Here is a 20,841-nt window from a genome sequence, read left to right as displayed (position 1 = left end):
GTTCTAATCCTTTTATACGGTCCTACTGGATGCATGTCATGATGACGATGCCAGCCAACTGGCATCGTCTGAGGTTTCTACATTAGCCTGATGTGAGAGCTGAATGTCACCTTCATCCCCATATATGGAGCTCTGGGACAGCACAACCCAAATATGGAGATTGCACTAATAGACTTGAATAAGTTGGTATGGATATATCGGGTATCCCCATGTATGGAGACTGAATGTCCATTGGGCTAGCCAGATAACGTGAAAGTATAGTGAGAGTCTTGTAAGAAGCTCTGGTTAAGTTCTAATCGGACACCACTGCAGCGGGATCTAACTCGGACAACCAGTACTAGTTTGAGCTATCTTATATTTTAGTGAATCGGGCAGTTAATTTTAAAGATCAATTTCACGGCTGTGATGTCATGGCATGATTACGTCATATTGTAGGATAGCTCATTAGCTATCCTACAACATGACGTAATCATCTAACTATAAATGCACCAAGTATCGCCCCACCGACTTCAAATTCGACACACACGTTCCACACAACCACAGGGAGGGCAGTGGCCAGTGTCGAGTCGGTCGGACCCACGGTTGTCCAAAACCGCCTCTACTCGGGCTTTAGACAGGGCCCCTAACCAGTGTCCATATATGGAGCTGGACTGTTATGACATCATTCTGACGTCTGCATAGACTCCATATTTGGGCATGCCTGACAAAGAACTCCATATAAGGGATATAGACATACTATCTGGGTGGGGCATGCATTTCCAACTGGCATAGTTCCATGTAGGCCAGTGCCCGGCACCGCTGTAGAGGCTCCAACGGGCACCGATCTATATCTATAAATGCACCAAATCTCTGTACATGTGTACGTACGTCTGTAATCCCCATAACTCGATTTTTGCCCCACCGACTTCAAATTCTAAACACGCGTTCCACACCCCCACAGGGAGTGCAGTGTCCGGTGTCGAGTCCGTCGGATAGCCGGTTGTCCAGAACCAGCACAAAAGCCTCTACCCGGGCTCTGGACCTGATCCTATCTCCATATATGGAGCTGGCCTGTTATGACATCACAATGATTTTTCTGACATCTGCATAGACTCCATATTTGGGCATGCCTGACAAAGAACTCCATATATGGGCATAACAGGGACACAGACATAACTAGAAATGCACTCTGTCGAGGTGCCAACTTGCGCCTTAGAACCCATACAGGGACTCGGCCTACTTCTCTGACTACGATGCAGAGAATGACAGGAGCCCACAAGATGTAGGCGGACATTTTTTCGCTGGTCCTGGTGACGGCTTGACCATAGAAGATGATCTTAGCAAACCGCAGGTTGACACCGAAAGACATTTGACCAATCTGAGGCGAAACAAAAGCTGTGTCATGGTGGACTTTGAACAGGGTGGACCAAGCTCACCACATGCCTGGGCTGTCCATGCTGTTGCCATTCCCACCGGAGATGGGGGGCTGCCTGACCAAGGTGGCCGCCCCTGCAGAGGAGGACCTGGGCGTGGAAACTGTAGAAGACCCCTCGGAGTGTAGCTCCTCCTCCATCGTATCTGAGCCCTCCTCCATGGTCCAGGAGGGGTCGTCCAATCACAACCAACCGAACAGAGGCTCCGAGGACTATTCCCCCATTCAGTCTCTGACCTCGGAATCGACCATAACCGACTCCGGAGAGGAGTTGACGGAAGAAGAGGAGGAGACGCTGCAGGGTTCAGTCCCGCGATGACGGAGGATGCGGCGGGCGACCGAAGCGAGGGCGTGAGAATATAGACGCGGACGACTTCAAGGACATCGATGGCGGAGGAGGAGTGCGACTCGCAGGACAGCCTGTGCGAGGAATCCAACGGTGGTCCGACCGGCGACCTCTCCTCATCCTCCTCCTTCCTGGAGCTGTGCGGCGAGGACGTGCACGCCCCGCTGTAAAGCTAAACTAGAAAAAGTGCCCTTCTGGGCACAGGTCTCCACCAGGAGGATAGGAGTGTGTGTGTGATGTTTGGCAAAATGTTTAGGAGGTGTGTGTGTGTGTGTGTGTGTGTGTGTGTGTGTGTGTGTGTGTGTGTGTGTGTGTGTGTGTGTGTGTGTGTGTGTGTGTGTGTTTGTGTGTGTGTGTGTGTGTGTGTGTGTGTGTGTGTGTGAGACGTGGCTTGGCCTGTTGTAGCGCCACCATGAGGCTGATTTGAAAACTGTCAAGTGGCATTTCTTCCAAAGCCTAGTGGGAATATGCATGCACAGTTTCACTACAATTGGACGCTGCGTTGAGTAGTTGTGGAGATTTGTACAAAACGGGTACAAAGCGGGCTACTCCTGAAAAGTTTAGAAGCCAATCGTAGCCAATGAGGGTGGATTATGAGAAATCAAACAAACCCGTCTTGATCACATGACTATGAAGAGCATGTGTACCGATTTGCGTGAAATTTGGATAAAATCTGAAGGAGTAATATTAGAAAATGTGTTTTACATATGTCGGCCTCCTGGTGGCGCTATAAAGAGCAGATGTGAAAAATTCCAGGCAAAGGTTTTTCCTTGGCCTCTAGGGAGTTGGCATACAAAGTTATCCACAGATCCCTGCAGTTAGAGGTAAAAACACTTTTCGGCCAGTTATAGCACCACCATGAGGCTTAGTTGAAAATGTTCATTTGGCATTTCTTCCTCGGCCTAGTGGAAATGTGCGTGCACAATTTCACGGAAATCACACGATGTGTTCATGATTTGCAGCATTTTGTTTGAAACTGAGCTCTTGGAAGCCAATCTTAGCCAATCAGGATGGAGTCTGAGAAATCTGAAAGACCCGTTTCGTTGAATGTCTCTAGAGAGACTGTGTACCAATTTGCGTGATGTTTGGACAAAATCTGTAGGTGTACTGTCCAAAAACTTGTTTTGCACAAAGCGGCCTCCTGGTGGCGCTATAACAGGACGTTCTGGAAATGTTGGGGCAGAGGTTCATCGTTGGCATCCAGGGAGTGTGTGTGCAAAATTTGGCATCGACCGGGTTAACGGTGCCGGAGATTAGCTGTTCACAGACGGAAGGACGGACAGACGGACGGAGTGCAAAACATACTCTCTCCCCATGCCTTCGGCCTGGTGGAGACAATAAAGACTAAGCTATGATGACGAAAGCTAAGACTAATACACTAACAATTTCGTAAAATAAATTAAAACTAGACTGAAATATAAGGAGGGCACTAGTGGAGAAGAGATCCAGTAAAACTAAAAGACGAGTCATTTTATGCTTGGTTGTGAGCTTGTACATCGGCTATTTTCAGCATGCAACCAAGTGTAAAATCAGCCATTATGACCCGCCAAAATACATTTTAGATGTTGACTAAATCAACTGTAGATTTAGTCAATTAGATTTGTCTAATGTGTCTCCAACACGTGTCCATAAGTCTGCTTCTCCCCATGGACAGCACACTTTACACACTGCATCTGTATATTAACCCTGATGAGATAAGAGGAAACAAGTTCCCGAACACCAGCAACCCCACCATTACCAGCCATCAACTACATAAAGATAAAATGCATTATTAATACACCACCACCCGGTGACAAATACGCAAAAACAGGATAACTATATTACCTGCACTCTCGCCTGTTTCTTTGTCTGAGCCTTATGCCTTATGCGAGGGAGGATCATAATTGCCAGGTAATATTACCATTACCATTAATATTACCATTGACATGGTAATATCATGGAAATAGAGCACGCTTCCTTTTACAGCACAGTTCCTCCTTACTTACTGGGTACCTATCAGGTAATTACATGTTAGTTGTCACCTAGTAACAACTGGTAATTTCCATACTACCCATGTGTTTACAAGGGTAGTACCAATGTAAACACAGTGAATACAGTTACCATGTAATTACCTGGTAGTTGAAAATACTTAATGACCTAGTACCTACTGGGTAACTTGCCTGGTAGCAGAGTAAATACCTGGTAGTTGTTGAAAATACGTGGTTTACCTATAGTACCTATATGGGTATCTTGCCTGGTAGCAGAGTAAATACTTATAAATACCGGGTAGTAAGCTGGTAATTACATAGTAAAAACGTATAAATACCTGGTAATTGTCAGGAACATACTTGGTAATTACCTGGCAACCAGTGTGTCATTTGCCATGGTAAATTCCATGTAATTACCAGGAGATTATACAGTAAATAGTTATACATACTGGGTAATTACCTGGTAGTTGTCAGGGAAAATATTGAATTAAATAGTAATTACTGAGTAATGTATCTTGAAGTTACCATGTAATTACCAGGTAATTAATGGGTACATTTTGTAACCCATTTTTCACCCCTGTGTCAATTATCTAATGTGATCCTGGGCTCTACACACCCTCCGCCAACCTAGTCCCCATATATGGGGGACATGGGGAGAGCAACGGACTTGAACTCATGCTTCCTTCATGCCTGAGTGTCCAAGTTACTCATTTACACCTGACAGGGGGAGTTTCCCTGGTTGGACGTAGCGCGTGGAAGGAACACGTTATTCCAACCAGTTCCTTTCCCCTCCATCAGGCGCCCCGGTTGGCCAGGGGAGGCAGTTTAGATACGAGGATTACTGCATGTTTTTTGTGAGGGTACCTACCCTAGGGGACACGGGGAGAACATGCAAACTCCACACAGAAAGGCCCTTTCGCCAACCCCGCCTCGGGTATATGGGCACTGATGATGTAGAGGAGGGAACACGCCGCCAGCACCCACAGCGTCCCGAGCTGTGGGTGCTGGTAATTACCGTACCGTAAAATGAAGGGTTACCAAATATTCTAATATTTTGAGATATGATTTTTAGATTTTCATGAGCTGTGTGCCAGAATCACCAAGAATAAAACAAAAAAAGGTTTTAAATATTTCACTTTATGCGCAATGAAAATAGAAGTTTTACTTTAACTTTTTACGGAAGAAAATTTACTTTACTTTACACAATATTTTTTTAGATGCACCTGTATATATAATAGCCTACTTCATACTTTTGAAAGTTGACACCAATATTTCAATGTCTGGTGGAGACTCTGTCCTGGTGGAGACACTCCGTCCACTCCGTCCGTGAGTGAGTCTGTCCGTGTGTGTGTGTGTGTGTGCGTCCGTCCGTCTGTTACCAGCTAATCTCCGGCACTGTTACCCCAGTCGGTGCCAAATTTTGCACGCACACTCCCTGGATGCCAACGATGAACCTCTCCCCCAAATTTAGAACGGCCTGTTATAGCGTCACAAGGAGGCCGACTTTTGAAAAACTTTTTTTTACATTACTCCTCCAGATTCTGTCCAAAAATCCCGCGAATCGCTACACACATCTCTATAGTCATGTGTTCAAGACGGATCTGATATTTCATATTCCATCCTAATTGGCTAATCATGAACAGCGTGCAATTTACGTGAAATCTTTCACAGACTTTCCTACTAGGCTGAGGAATATATCCCACCCTTTTCACATTGGCCTGTTATAGCGCCACCAACAGGTGGAGTTTTGCAAAACACATTTTGGAACAAAATGCCTCAAATCATCCAATTACCATCCAAGATGTAAGAAGAAATGGCACTCTTTTCCAGGGTTCCTGCGGGTCCTTAAAAGTCTTAAAAAGTCTTAAATAAACAAATCGTGAAATGAAGGTCTTATTTTGTCTTAAATTTGGCCGTAGGTCTTACATTTTAAGATGGTGTATTTAAGGCTCATGGGAAAATACAATTCATAATAAATGGAAAATACAACCCATAATACATACCAGTATTTATTTGATTATAGTTTATACAAATTACAAGTCATGTGACCTCCACTTCGGCTAGCTGCTGTCTGAAGATGATCAGGCAGGCGTGGGTGCGGCCGTGTGCATTTGTGCAACTGTGCATTGTTGTCAGGCGTGACTAGGTTAGCCTATTGCTAGGGTCCGACCTGCTATAGCTAGCTGTGTGTGGTCGTTGTTTGTGTAATGTCGTCGCTCCAAAAACTAAAATGGGGAAATGCAAATTCAACGCTAAATGGACAGAAATAGAAAAATACCAGCCATGGTTGGCACCAGCAGCAAGCGACCTTGAGACGAGGTGCAAGTATTGCCAAAAAACCATCACTTTGGGGACAATGGGCATCAAGGCGATAGATTTGCACATGTGTTCGGTGAAACACACTAAATACGCAGATGCTGCGAGTAGTAGCAGTGGACTAGGGTTTTCACGTGCACCAGAGACAGAAAGGACTGCACACTCGCTGGCTACTACAACTCCAGCCGCCCAGCAGCAGTCAATGAGCCATATGGTATCTCCACCAGAGACACAGAGGGCGGAGGTTCTATTCAGAATATGTACAAAAATTCACGTGTGGAGAAAACAAGACAGCATACATAGCATCGCATCATTTGTCAAGAAAGAACTGTTGCGCATGTTCGATGAAAGCATGAATAAAACAACAAAAAGCAAACAAATGGATCTCCACCTGAGGACCAAAGATGAGACGGGTTCCTATGTCATCTCAAGTTACTACGGTTCCCAGTTTATGGGCCACTCCAGAGCAGAGGATATGCTGGATCATTATAATGTAAGTAAGACACAAGTCACAAAGGGAGGGGGGTGTGTGTGTGTGTGTGTGTGTGTGTGAGTGTGTGTGTGTGTGTGTGTGTGTGTGTGTGTGTGTGTGTGTGTGTGTGTGTGTGTGTGTGTGTGTGTGTGCGCGTGTAAGAAAAAATACTTAGTAAAAGTAAAATTAGAATTAAGGCTGTCAAAAATAACGCGTTAACGACGTTAATTAATTGCGTTAATTAATTGCGTTAAAATATTTAACGCAATTAACGCATGCGCAGTGTTCCCCCTAACCTTAGAGTATATGCCCCTAACGCGAGGCTCAGGAACGTCCAGTGCATAACAAATCTGTCACTGTGTAGCGCACAATCATGATTGAACAACACCAGAGAGATACACTGTAGCTTGTGTATTGTAGTTGGGTTCAATGGGTTGCCAAGTGGTTTGATTCTGTAACTCTGTTGCGTTACTTTGTCTGCCTACAGTGCCTAGCAAAGCCCCTTTGGATCATCATTCATTAGGCTACACACAGTCACACACACACGCACACACACGCCTCCTCCAGTCTTCTTCCTCCGCACGCATGCACACACGCACACTACTAGTGCTGTGTAGCTATCGGGATCAGACGCAGCGCTCTGCAAGAATCCCTCACAACACTTTATAGTACCGTCGGGTCCGTCGCAACTTGTGGACAGTTTGAAAATGCGGGTCCTACGTGCATTAAGCCATTAACGTTGGTCCGCCTGGTTTCGTTTTGTCCAACGCGATTACGTGAATCAGCATGGCTGCGCCTGCAGTAGGCTATTACCAAAACAAACACATGGTACTTTTGTGTCGCACATGGAAAGCAACTGAAAACGACCATGGATATAAAGACAGTTCTCCTGTGCTGCTGTGCACAGCGCAGATAATGCACAACTCCAGGTACGAACCAAAACACTGACTGAAGCTGATCATTCACGACTAACTATCTCCAGAGTCCTGCAGTCCCGCAATGAAGGAGAGACAATCTCGTCTCTCACTATAGTCCACTTCTCTACAATGCCATTCTAGCCTTAACACCTACATTTATATGTTATTCAATATATTACTTTAGCGCAAAATATAGGCTTTTCTAACCAAGCCCTGTTTCAAAAATGGTTATGTGCCATGTTATTGTATTTTGTGAATTAACTATAGTCTACAGTTTAACCCATTGATTCTCAGCCATTTTAATTTCAAGGACCCCCAAATTAAATTGATAGAAAGTAGCCTAGGCCATTTCATTATGATTTTTATCTCTGGACTGGGACCCCAGTCTCCATCCATCCATCCATCTTCAACCGCTTATCCGTGGTCGGGTCGCGGGGCAACAGCTCCACCAGTGTTCCAGACTTCCCTCTCCAGAGCAACATTAGTGACTTCCTCATGGGGGACCCCAGTCTACATGGCCAAAAGCCAGTGTTAATTTAACTCAAAGTGTAGGTCTACAAATGCTCACTTCATATATAAATGCATTAGAAAACAAAAAACTAATTTATATCCGATTTCTGTCATTTATATTAACATTTCCACAACAATATACAGGAAAATATGGCATATTTTGGACATAGTTCGAATGGTGATTAATCATGATTAAATTAATTTTGAAGCTGTGATTAATCTGATTAAAAATTGTAATCATTTGACAGCCCTAATTAGAATACATTAGAACTCATTCTCTATTACAATTAAATTATGATGAAGTGTTGGTTTTTATGGGTGGTTTTATCTCCAACAATATAAGAATCTCTGATAGCTGTTACCTACCTGCACACCAGCTATAAATGAGCTGTTGGCTACTCTTGTTTTGCACTGTCCATGTAATAAATGAACAATACATGAATTGAAATAGGCAAAACAATCTTACCATTAGCTAATGTGGATGTCTTGGCACATATACATTAATAAATCATAATGTATTCTCTCTTTTTCCTTTCTTTTTTTTCAATGTGCAGGAAGGCATAAAGGAGCTGAATTCCAGCAACTTGATCTCCATATCAATGGATGGGCCCAATGTCAATTGGAAGTTTGTTGAGCTCTTGCAAGAGGAACACAAAGAGCGGTGTGCTGGAGCCCAAATGCAAATAGTTGGCAGTTGAGGCCTTCACACACTGCATAACTCATTTAAAAATGGCTATGTAGCAGAGTATTGGACTCGAGACTCGATGACTCGACTCGAGTCCGACTCGAGTCATTGATTTGACGACTTGCAACTCGACTTGGACTTGAGGGTAAAAACTTGAGACTCGACTTGACTTGGAAGACAATGACTCCAGACTCGACTCGACTTGAGACAAGCTGACTCGGACAACTTAAGTAACCGGCCTGTCCGGCAGAGTATTGGACTCGAGACTCGATGACTCGACTCGATTTGACGACTTGCAACTCGACTTGGACTTGAGGGTAAAAACTTGAGACTCGACTTGACTTGACTTGCCCACAACAGAAAAACTTGAGACTTGCTTGAGACTTGGACCAAATTACTTGCTACTCGACTCGGACTCGGATCGGAGAGACTCGTGCAATTGTCTGCTATGTAGTGTGGGATGTCCTCTGTTTCATTGTGCACCTGGCTGCAAGGAGGGAAGATTTTTTGTTGGTGACCAAGTCGGATCTCTTATCTCAGCCGTTCTGTGGGCATCGTTGGCTCGAAAACCTGCCAGCAGTGGAGAGAGCCATTGCGATTTGGCCACATATTGTCACAAATGTGAATCACGTTAAAGCCAAGAAGCTCCCCAACCCAAGGACAGCGTCTTATGACACCATCGCAGAAGCCTCTACTGATCCTCTTATCCTAGCAAAGATGCACTTCTTCGCTAGTGTATCAAACACCTTCCAGCCATTTCTCACCAAGTATTGCCCTAAATGGTAAATGGTGCATTTATATAGCGCCTTTATCCAAGGCGCTTTACATAGATTGTGCATTACATTCACCCATTCACACACACATTCATACACCGATTGTGGCGGAAGCCATGCAAGGTACCAACCAGCACATCAGGGGCAATTTGGGGTTCAGTGTCTTGCCCAAGGACACTTCGACATGTAGACAGGAGGAGCCGGGATTCAAACCGCCGACCCATGGATCACTGGACAACCTGCTCTACCTCTTGAGCCACAGTCGCCCTAATGATTCCTTTCCTCTGTAAGGATTTGGAGGATCTGATCAGGGTAGGCATAATGACTAATAATGTATTGAATTTGTTTTATTCATGCGCCATTAAGTACAGGAGGCAAGCAATTAAATACAATGATTAGCTTTTATTATTGGTTTGTAGTTCGTTCCAATAACCTTGTTCTAAATATACTTGAAGTAAGTCTATACTGTATTCTGTTTTCAGAGCCTTCTCAGACGCTTTATTAAGAGCACCTTGATGTTACCCCGGTAAAGCTTGTCAAGGTTGTCCACCTTGACAAGGTGGATTTAAAAAAATGGGACATAATGAAGCTTTTTACATTTATACACTCAACACTATGGCGCCTCAAGGGCTCAATGGGGAATTTGATGTCAAGCCATTTTATGTTTTATCTTTTTAACTTTTGTGTATTATTTGTGTTATTGCCATTCTTTGTCCCTATGCTATGCCCTCATTATTTTGTACTGTAATTACAGTACCCTATTATATATTTTGTTATTATATTTTGGTCTCATCCTGTAGGCAGCATTTTTTATCCTTTGCAATGTTCTTATTGGTTTGCAGCTTACTTTTAACTATGTCTGCACCTTTATACTTTTCTTTTGGGTTCTAAAGAGTTGGCCTTAGAGCCACTATTTTCAATATATTTATATATAGAGTCCTTAGCTAGACATACCCTACATGCTGATTGCAGCCTCATCCTTTCTGATGCGGTGGGCGTGTCTAGCTTGATTTTCATCATTGCAACAGAGCTTGTTCCTTGTTGACCTGCCCATTATGCTGTTGTATATAATACGCCTCTTGATGTTGTGTACTCATACCTGACGAAGACCCACAGTGGTCGAAACGTTGTAACAAATAAATAATCTTCCTGGGAGCTACAATTCAGTGTGCGGACATCCCTTCCTTTTTCATTTTACGTATATTTTTGACCAGCACCTGCAGAATTTCTTGAGATGTGCGTGCTTCCTGTCGGATCCTATCTCGGACGTAACAGACCAGCAGCTCTGGGTCCACGCAAAACAAGTGGATGTCGGCCTGGGAGCAACAGCTGCCCTCAAGGTAACTGACACATAATGGCTTCAACAAAATGCTATAGCAGCAGCAATGTAACTTCAGCAGTACATCATTTGTTTAGCTATGAAATTACAATTGTGTATTTCATAGGGATGTTGAATATATCTACATTCAATTTGTGTACTAAATGCCTTTATCCAAGGCGCTTTACATAGATTGTGCTTGACATTCACCCATTCATACACACATTCATACACCGATTGCGGTGGAAGCCATGCAAGGTACCAACCAGCACATCGGGAGCAATTTGGGGTTCAGTGTCTTGCCCAAGGACACTTCGACATGTAGACAGGAGGAGCCGGGATTCGAACCGCCGACCCATGGATCACTGGGCGACCTGCTCTACCTCTTGAGCCACAGTCGCCCCAGTGTACTCATCTCATTTGGTAGTCATTCAGTTGTGAAAACAGACACTTGGAAAAGTATTATGCTATTCGTTGATTTTTGTTACTCTCAGGCCTCCGGAGTGATAGATTTAGCTACAGAAATAAGTGACCAGGTCTATGAAAAAAAGCCCAAAAGAAGCCACTAAGAATCCACTCTAGCCTATTGCTGATATGGGGGTCCCTAGCACAAAACAGGTTTCAGATGGGGGTCCTTGACAGGACAATGTTTGAGAAACACTGCTTTAAACAACATTAGGAAACATACACTTTAGAAAGAAGCCCAAAAAAGCGCAGCTTGCAACTACCAAAATACAAGCACTGATAATAAGCGGATATGGCAACACGGCAGTGACGCAGCTTAATTCAGTATTTAAGTCCGACGGGTCCAAGTGGCACCAGCTCCCGTCTGCATCTCATTGTAAATAGAATATGTAAACGCGTGGATCTTTTTACAATGACGTTATTTTTCAGAAAGGAAGGCATTGAGGGTTAAAATTGGTCTTAATGCTTCCAACTCAAGTAGAATTATTAATGTTTTGGTCCATGACAAAAAAAAACATGATGTGGAGACAATAAAGACTATTATTATCATTATTATTGAAGGTGGTAAAATATTTCGGGGGCATATTTAGAATGTTTGCAGGCTTGAGTATGTTGAATCTAGTTTGCATTAATGAGGATTTAGTTGACACAATGAAATAAAATGGCGATAGTATTCAGTGTGGGGCAGACGGCCTGTCACAGCCAGATTTGGGAGAGCAGCAGCTTTGTTGTTGCGAGGAAAGCGGTAAAATTAGACTTTCGTGGTTGTTTTCGTCTCAGATTTAGTCAGACGGAGCGTCACAGTATAACTCTATGGGGACACAAAAGCGACACAAAAGTAGGACCCGGAAGTATCTCAGCAGGGGACGCTCACGTCACAGCTAAAATACTGAATTATCGTGAAGCGGCTATCTTAAATTTAAACCGTCTACAACACGCACGACGCAGGTAAGTCTTTCAAAATGTTTTACTCTTCTTGGGAACTGATCAGTTTAATGGCGTTACTTATACGGTTATAGTACGAAATTATTGTTTTTTTATTACACGGCTTGGTTGAATAGTTGATTTTGATCGGTCAATCGCTGAATTCTTGTTCTTACTTGATCAATGGTTGGGGTTACATGGCTGCAGCTTGTGGTTTGACCCAATACCACTCACCGACTGCTTTCTTGCAGTGCTGTGTAAACAATCCACTTAACGACATAAAACTTTATATTCTCAAGCCTTTGTATCCCCCACATATGATCCTGCACGTTTCTATTTTAGATTATTTTGCTTTAATTGCCAGTTGTTTCATTATTGACTGCCTTATATTTCTGCACTGTATTTTACTGTATTGTATTGTACTGTATTCTGACATGTGAAGCACTTTGGTACAAAGAGCGTTGTTTTTTGCGGCTTTCGCCTTTATTTTATATTTTTTTATAGAGGGACAGACAGTAGGCCGTCGGGATCGGGAGTCGAACCCGCGGCACACTGCCAGGCTCGGGCTACCGGCCAAGGTGCCTGGACCGCTGAGCCATGGCCCAGGCCAATGAGCGTTGTTTTTAAAAGTGCTATATAAATGAATTTGATTTGATATTGTTCCTTTGCTTTTTTCTCCAGACATGGCCAGATATTCCAAGTGGTGTGGAAGTTATTATTGTCCGCGAAATGGACGACTGGGAAGTGACCGACTCGAGGCGCCTCTCTTGGGGTGGCAGAGACTGGAGTCACTACTGGACCCACGACAACGACAACGTCAGCATCACTGACCTGATTCAGTATGCCCACAACCAGCTCATTCGGCCATTCGTTGGCCAATATGATACGGTGAGGGGAGTTTAAATACATTTGAACAAAACTTGTCAGTCAAAACATGTGTATCATTGATTGTTTGATTGATTGAATACTTTATTAACAGTTTGCCAAAAAAGACACAGGAAAGTCTTCTTTTCCTTTCGTTTCCTCTAGGCCTCCTGCCTGGCAATTCTAATAGCTGAACCTGTGGGCCACAGGGGTAATGGGCCAGGGGCCAGTTGATAAAATGACAACATTATTGATACTTGATAACTCTATTTTATTTGCTTTATTTCCGCATAATGCAGTGGTTTTCGACCTTTTTTTCATATCAAGACCCATTATTTATTCAGCATTTGAGCCACCGACCATCGAAAAACAGACCCAAAACTAAATAATATTTTTTTATCGTTTTTTATCGTTGGTTACAACATTCCACAACATTCCATCATTTGAGTACTGTAGACGAATAACAGTTTGTAAGTCCGAATTTTATTCTGACCCCTCCACGAAAAGGCCTTGTTGTCCTGACCCCTTATCCATCATTTATACATTATGGATAATTAGTGTGGGGCAAAAAAAGCAAATTTTATGCACATTTATAATAATTATTAAAATAATAATAATACATTCATAATTTACATTTGGGGGATATCTTTCACAATAATAAATAAAACATGTTCTAGACATTCTAATGATCACAAAAAACATATATTACAGTTATTTTACTTACTTTTATCAGGGTTTAAGGTCAAAGGTCATAGGTTAAAATTGTCCAAAAAAAAAAAAAGTGTGAATTTCAGCCTCTGTGGGGGGTATTTATATGCAAATATCATGACCAATGCAATGAACATCAATGATGACGTTTAGGTGAAAAAAGAACAGGATTTTTTTTAAATTAATTAATTAATTAAAAGATGTTGTATTATTGCAACGGTGGGTCTTACAGGGTTAAACTGTTATTCGTCTATAGTACTCTGGGACCACCTTGAATCCCCTCAAGGACCACTGGTGGTCCCCGGTCCACTGGTTGAAAACCACTGGCATAATGTATATAGACAAATGCAATGTGCATTCTGGCTCAAAGTAACCTAATTTGCTACATTTACTCTTTTGAATAATTCTGGTAATAGTCCTAGTGAGCAGTAGCCTCACTAGTTTGTTTTGGAATGTCTGGAGCCTTGTTTTTAAGGCCTTTGTGGTGCTATGTTAATGAAATGCATCTATCCTTTCTGCAGGCGGTCTACTATCGGCACGACGTGGAAGAAGATCTACGAGAGTATGAGTATGGGGATCAGATAGTGGGAAACCCCACACTCCTAGAGCTGGTCATCGCAGACCAAGACTACGAAGCGTTAAATGGATGGACTTGCCTTTCCCTGGAACGTGGCCTGTGAACTGTATCCCATGCATCTTATTACCATTGGACCCTGAACATTGGTGATGACCGCGAATGGTTGGATCAATATTTTTGTCTGATTTTCTCTCTCTAGAGAGAGTACGGCCGGCTTAGCCCTAGACTGAATTGATCAAATGGAAATCTCTATTCTCTGAAGATTGTACTAGGCTCCCTCTGTTCTACACTACACTTCATTAAAGCTTACAGAATGTTCGCCCAACACTAGAGTTTGTGTGTTTAATGGGGCTACCATTGATTGTTTGGGGAAACAGAGCAGATTGTTATCTCTAATCTTACCATTGTTTGTTAAAAAAAACTTTACTTTTTATATTACGATATGATTGCAGGGAAGAAATGATTGGTAAGACTAAAGTATTAAAAAAAAACGGTCAAATTACACTTACGAATTTAAAATGGTATCCTGAACATGTATGATTAAAATTACGTTAAGTGAAAATACATTTTAATAGATATGACCATGTCCTGTAAAACAGGGTGGGCATTTGTCCTATAAATGGTGCATTTATATAGCACCTTTAGCCAAGGCGCTTTACATAGATTGTGCATTACCTTCACCCATACATTCATACACTGATGGCAGGGGAAACCATGCAAGGCACCAACCAGCACATCAGGAGCAATTAGGGGTTCAGTGTCTTGCTCAAGGACACTTCGACACTAACTCTGGGGGAGCCCGGGTTCGAACTGGCAACCTTGCGGTTTCCATCCAGCCACTCTACCCCTAAGCCACCGCCACCTCCTGGGTAATGATAATTTCAGTAAAACGTATTAGGCTATAATGATCTGAGTTTTTCAGTTGAACATGCCCTACTTCTATTTTAGATTGTATTGCTCCTTTTAAAGTAAGAACACTCAAGCTAAATAAACAACCATGGCTCAATGATCATACCCGTTCCCTTAGAAGAGAGTGTAGAAAAGCGGAACGTAGTTGGAAGGCAAAACCAACGGCATTCATCTCTCACTAGTCTCAAGGAGCTAATGGTGAGATATCAGCTTGCCGTAAATCAGGCCAAATCCAACTACTACTCAAATATCATCGCTTAAAAAAGAGGCAAACTAGAACTAAACTAAAATGGTACACAAATGGTCTCCTAAATAAAGTAGGCGTGGTTTGCTTCTCCCCCGACCTTCCAACCACCCTCCCCCTCCCCTCCCCCAGGTTGACAACAACATCCTATGTGTCGTCCGACAAATTGCAGATGGACAGTGAGACTCTTCCAGACTGCTCTCAAATCTCGCAAGAGTTTGTTGCTGGGATAAAGAAAGGTCGATAACAAAGTCGATTTTCTCCTGATTTGTCTCGCTAAAAGAAGGCATTTTAGTATACATATCTTGGAAATATTTTGTGCCTTGTGATGAATTCACTAAACAAATTTAGTTCAGTGATCATGGAGTTAAAGATGGAGTGCCACAATGTTTGTATTTTTCGAGTTTTTCATGTGTCTATGAGGTGACAGTACTTCATTAGACACCCTGGAGTCGTTTTTATGTGCAATGGTGTATTAACTTTGTATTTAGGGTTTCTTCCTGGAGGCTGAACCCTTGACAGTCAAACGGGCCAATGAAATAAACAGTAATATAGTGACATCACACTATCAGCCCCTCCCCTAACCCCTCCCCCTTTATCATACAACTACAGCTGTGGGTGCGGCTTCAGTTCAGGTGGATCACCACCCATCACCACCCACCAGGCATACTTAATTAACTGGTGGGCGTGTCCACATAAAAGCATGATTTTAACAAATACTGTACACTTTTTGGAAAAAGTTCTTCCTCGTTCACTCTCGTTCACTCTCCCATTGGAAGTGAATAGACTCCAACATTCTTCCCGTCTCCTAATAATGCGTCCGCCAACCTCACGCAGATATGGGAAGTAAAGCAAAGTTGGACCCTCTTGCTATTTTACATTGTTTTTCCTGTGATGATACAAATTTTTACATACCTTTTGGACTATTTTTTTTACTCTACTGTTTCTGTTTTTTACATCTCTGTCTAATACACGTTTCTGTTTTTTACATCTGTCTAATAAACTATTCAATCAATAAAATTTATATTAGCGTGAGAATAATGCCTTCCATAATGACATGCATGTTAACTTTCCATGAATAGAAAGCCCTATCGATGATGTCACTGTGGTAGGCGGACATCTGAACTGTCCACAGCAACCTGTGGACAGTTCAATGTCCAGAACTCACGTATAAGACATATATAACGAACGAATAATGGGAAGCAGTAAAAGGGATTATTACAGTAAAATACTGGAGGAAAACAAGAGCAATATTAAAAATACATGGAAGGTACTATTAATGAAATTAATTTAGTGGCAGATTAATTCAATTATTTTTCTTGTTAAGGTTGGTCCTGATTTGGCTAAGTCGCTAAGAAGATCCCAAAGACTGGCAATACAAATATTGTGGAGAGCTAAACCATAAAGGTGTCAAACTCTATGTACTCTATGGAACAGATGAAAAATAAATAATTGGCATTGTCAATAAGTGTAAGGCTATAAGACGTCTATAGACAATAACGGAATTGATATGACATTAGTTAAAAGTATTATTGAATATGTGGAGAAACCTCTAACATATACAGTATTTGTAACCAATCATTAAAAACAGGAATATTCCATTACAAGATGAAGATAGCAGAAGTCCTCTCTCTTCCGGTTTAAGCTGAGACAAGGTGTCAAGATGGTCCTATGTCTGACTTACCGCCGTAGGCTCTCTTACAACACTCCATCCAACAGAATCAAGCTGTCCCACACGCCTGGTAACCACATTGTGTACACTAAGAAGGTGGGCAAGCCGCCAAAATGTGCCACCTGCACAAGAACACTGCATGGCATCCGGGGAGCTAGACCACACGTCCTGATGAGGCTGGCAAAGCCACAGAAAAACGTCAGCAAGGCCTATGGTGGCGTCCTGTGTCCAAATTGTGTGCACGAGAGGATCAAGCGTGCGTTCCTCCAGCAAGAAAGCTTGCCAATGAGGGGAAACACAGGCATTCTAAGATTGTGGACATGGACGCCAGGCTTAACGAGCTGGTTGCATGAGGGACAACATTATCTTTCACGGACTTTCAGAATCTCAAAACGAAACTCACCAGAAATCCGAAGAAATTGTAATGGCATTCTTGCTAAACAATTTGAGTAAGTCAGACATAGGACCATCTTGACACCTTGTCTCAGCTTAAACCGGAAGAAAGACGACTTTTCTTCAATATTGTTAAGAAATATTCCTGTTTTTAATGATTGGTTACAAATACATGTTAGAGGTTTCGCCACATATTCAATAATTTGGTTATTTTATTTTCCCATCGCCCATTTTTATAATGTGATTAAGTACTGATGTGGCAATTTTAAACACTAACGCGTGAGGAATTACGAGGCGAGCACTGTCTTGATGAGGTTTATTTTACGTGCACAGTCTGCATGCATGTGTGTGTGTGTGTGTGTGTGTGTGTGTGTGTGTGTGGTCAGTGGAGCCCAATGACAGGTAGGACAGTCCTCTTAGCAGGCATATGAACAGGGCTGCACCACTGACCTTACCGCCTGCACCGAAGCATTTATGAGTGTGTACTTGTGAAATAGAAGCTTTTTGTTTCACCGTCGCAACCTGTAGACAGTGACTTATAAAGCAGATTGTGTTGTTCACGCAGCCTCACTAAATGAGTGTATGAGTGTGCGAGTCAACACCCTCTATCCGTCACCGCTCACACTCGGGACCTCTCTTTGACCGCCGCTGAGCATAGGTGACACGATGACTGTTCCAAGAAAGGACCGGATGCCCACCTGGAGCTCCCTCCTCTATCAGGAACTAGATTCTACTGTTAAGTGTGGGCACAGATGTAATCTGAATGTCAGGTTTTCACCACATGTGAGTGGAGTGTTTTACAGGACCTTTAAAGTGGCTAATTGAAACCCTAAACACCTAAAATCAACTTATCCTCATTCCAAGTACCTCTTTTCATTAGGGCATGGTCAGAATATTATACACCATGATTTCTTAACTCTATAATTGCGGCTAGCTGTTAGCATAAACCCCAGTTCCTAGTGCCAGCATACGCGTTCACTTTAAAAGACCGCCCCCCCGCCCCCACACTCGCTACACATTGGAACAAGCACACACTGTTTACCTTTCGTCAGAAGCTTTTACATGGTGGCAGCGTCGCGGTACAAAGTCACAAATTAAATCCGAAATGTGGATGGCAGACAAGATCCACCAAGGACAGTGATCCTGGAGTCCGATTTATGGAGGTTTGAAAATCCTCCTTTCAACTGCTTTGCACTGTGTTTATATTTGCAATCCCATAGTTGTAACGGTGGGGCTTTGCTTTAGGAACCGGACCAATGTTAAAAGCTTCCGTAGGCCTCAACCATTATATAGACAGAGTATACGTTGGGGTACGTATATATACGGACCTGGGATATGACGCCACCTAGCGTCGACGTCTGTATATACGTACCTACCTGGAAAAAAAGAGTTACGAGATAATTGACAAAAATGTCAACCTATTTTAACCACTTCAAACCTATAAATCCTATTATATTTGGCCATTGGAAAGTAGTTGATCTACAAGCTCACAATCACAATGAGTCTTGATGCGACGCATTGTGAGGTTGTAGTTCTGCCAGTTATTCTCTTCATCTAGAGTGACCAGTGACTGTGCTGTTTGTTTCTCTTAATCTAGAGTGACCCAGTGACTGTGCTGTTTGTTTGTCTTCCTCTAGAGTGACCCAGTGACTGTGCTGTTTGTTTCTCTTCATGTAGTGACCCAGTGAGTGTGCTGTTTGTTTATTTTCCTCTAGAGTGACCCAGCGACTGTGCTGTTTGTTTATCTTCATCTAGAGTGACCCAGTGACGGTCCTGTTTGTTTCTCTTCCTCTAGAGTGACCCAGTGACTGTGCTGTTTATTTCTCTTCATATAGTGACCCAGTGACTGTGCTGTCTGTTAGAGTGACCAGTGACTGTGCTTTTTGTTTCTCTTCATCTAGAGTGACCAAGTGACTGTTTTTTGTTTCTCTTCATCTAGAGTGACCCAGTGACTGTGCTGTTTGTTAGAGTGACCCAGTGATTGTGCTGTTTGTTTCTCTTCATCTAGTGTGACCCAGTAACTGTGCTGTTTGTTTCTATTCATATAGAGTGACCCAGTGACTGTGCTGTTTGTCTATCTTCATATAGTGACCCAGTGACTGTGCTGTTTGTCTATCTTCATATAGTGACCCAGTAACTGTGCTGTTTGTTTCTCTTCATCTAGAGTGACCCAGTGACTGTGCTGTTTGTTTCTCTTCATCTAGAGTGACCCAGTGACTGTGCTGTTTGTTAGAGTGACCCAGTGACTGTGCTGTTTGTCTAACTTCATATAGTGACCCAGTGACTGTGCTGTTTGTCTATCTTCATATAGTGACCCAGTAACTGTGCTGTTTGTTTCTCTTCATCTAGAGTGACCCAGTGACTGTGCTGTTTGTTAGAGTGACCCAGTGACTGTGCTGTTTGTCTATCTTCATATAGTGACCCAGTGACTGTGCTGTTTCTTTCTCTTCATCTAGAGTGACCCAGTGACTGTGCTGTTTGTTTCTCTTCATCTAGCCTCCCAGTCTTCCGCCACAGTCTGAAAATGCACCTCTTCAGACTCCATCTTAGCCCATAGCAGTTTCCGTAGTACTTGCCCTAGCCTCGACCTCCTACAGGCGTATGCAAAGGCTCAACTTATGTAACTTAGACAGCATTTTATGTAGACTTATGGCAGTTTATGTAGACTTATGGCATTTTATGAAAGTGTGTAGTGACCCAGTGACTGTGCTGTTTGTTTATCTTCATCTAGAGTGACCCAGTGACGGTCCTGTTTGTTTCTCTTCATCTAGAGTGACCCAGTGACTGTGCTGTTTGTTAGAGTGACCCAGTGACTGTGCTGTTTGTCTATCTTCATATAGTGACCCAGTGACTGTGCTGTTTGTTTCTCTTCATCTAGAGTGACCCAGTGACTGTGCTGTTTGTTTCTCTTCATCTAGCCTCCCAGTCTTCCGCCACAGTCTGAAAATGCACCTCTTCAGACTCCATCTTAGCCCATAGCAGTTTCCGTAGTACTTGCCCTAGCCTCGACCTCCTACAGGCGTATGCAAAGGCTCAACTTATGTAACTTAGACAGCATTTTATGTAGACTTATGGCAGTTTATGTAGACTTATAGCATTTTATGTAAACATAGCACTATATAGTAGAGCCCTGCCGTATAGTAGAGCCCTGCGCGGGAGTGATTTATTGATCCCGTTCCCGCCCGCTCTCGTGGAATTTCAGCCCATTCCCTCCCGCGCCCGCAATGATTTTATTTTTGACCGCCCGCGGTGACGGCCTGTCCGCCGCTCCCGCCCGCAACAAAAAAATAAGTCAGATTTAGTCCCGCACCATCCCGCAATTTTATCGTTTAGTCCCGCTAAACCCGCCAAATTTCTATTGAGATCGAAA

General features: G+C 43.0%; 1 protein-coding gene across 1 annotated transcript; it reads left to right on the top strand.

Moving 5' to 3' along the window:
• Positions 1-10,512: 10,512 nt before the first annotated feature.
• On the top strand, positions 10,513-14,427 carry LOC306936886 (uncharacterized protein). The gene is made up of 3 exons (XM_079520536.1): positions 10,513-10,737; positions 12,786-12,992; positions 14,198-14,427. Exons 2-3 carry the CDS (start codon positions 12,834-12,836, stop codon positions 14,354-14,356), a joined length of 318 nt encoding a protein of 105 aa, XP_079376662.1. The 5' UTR covers positions 10,513-10,737; positions 12,786-12,833; the 3' UTR covers positions 14,357-14,427.
• The last annotated feature ends 6,414 nt before the right edge of the window (positions 14,428-20,841 follow it).

Source organism: Electrona antarctica (genome assembly GCF_951216825.1).
Source record: "Electrona antarctica genome assembly, chromosome: 14".
In the NCBI taxonomy this organism is placed as follows: domain Eukaryota; kingdom Metazoa; phylum Chordata; class Actinopteri; order Myctophiformes; family Myctophidae; genus Electrona; species Electrona antarctica.
Note: the sequence above shows the minus strand (reverse complement) of the source record. Positions and strands in the feature narration are given on the sequence as shown.

Excerpts from the sequence above, each read along its gene's own strand:
- LOC306936886 (XM_079520536.1), top strand. The coding sequence starts at position 12,834 with ATGGACGACTGGGAAGTGACCGACTCGAGGCGCCTCTCTTGGGGTGGC. Across the intron at positions 12,993-14,197 it reads TCGTTGGCCAATATGATACG|GCGGTCTACTATCGGCACGA; the intron begins GTGAGGGGAGTT and ends TCCTTTCTGCAG.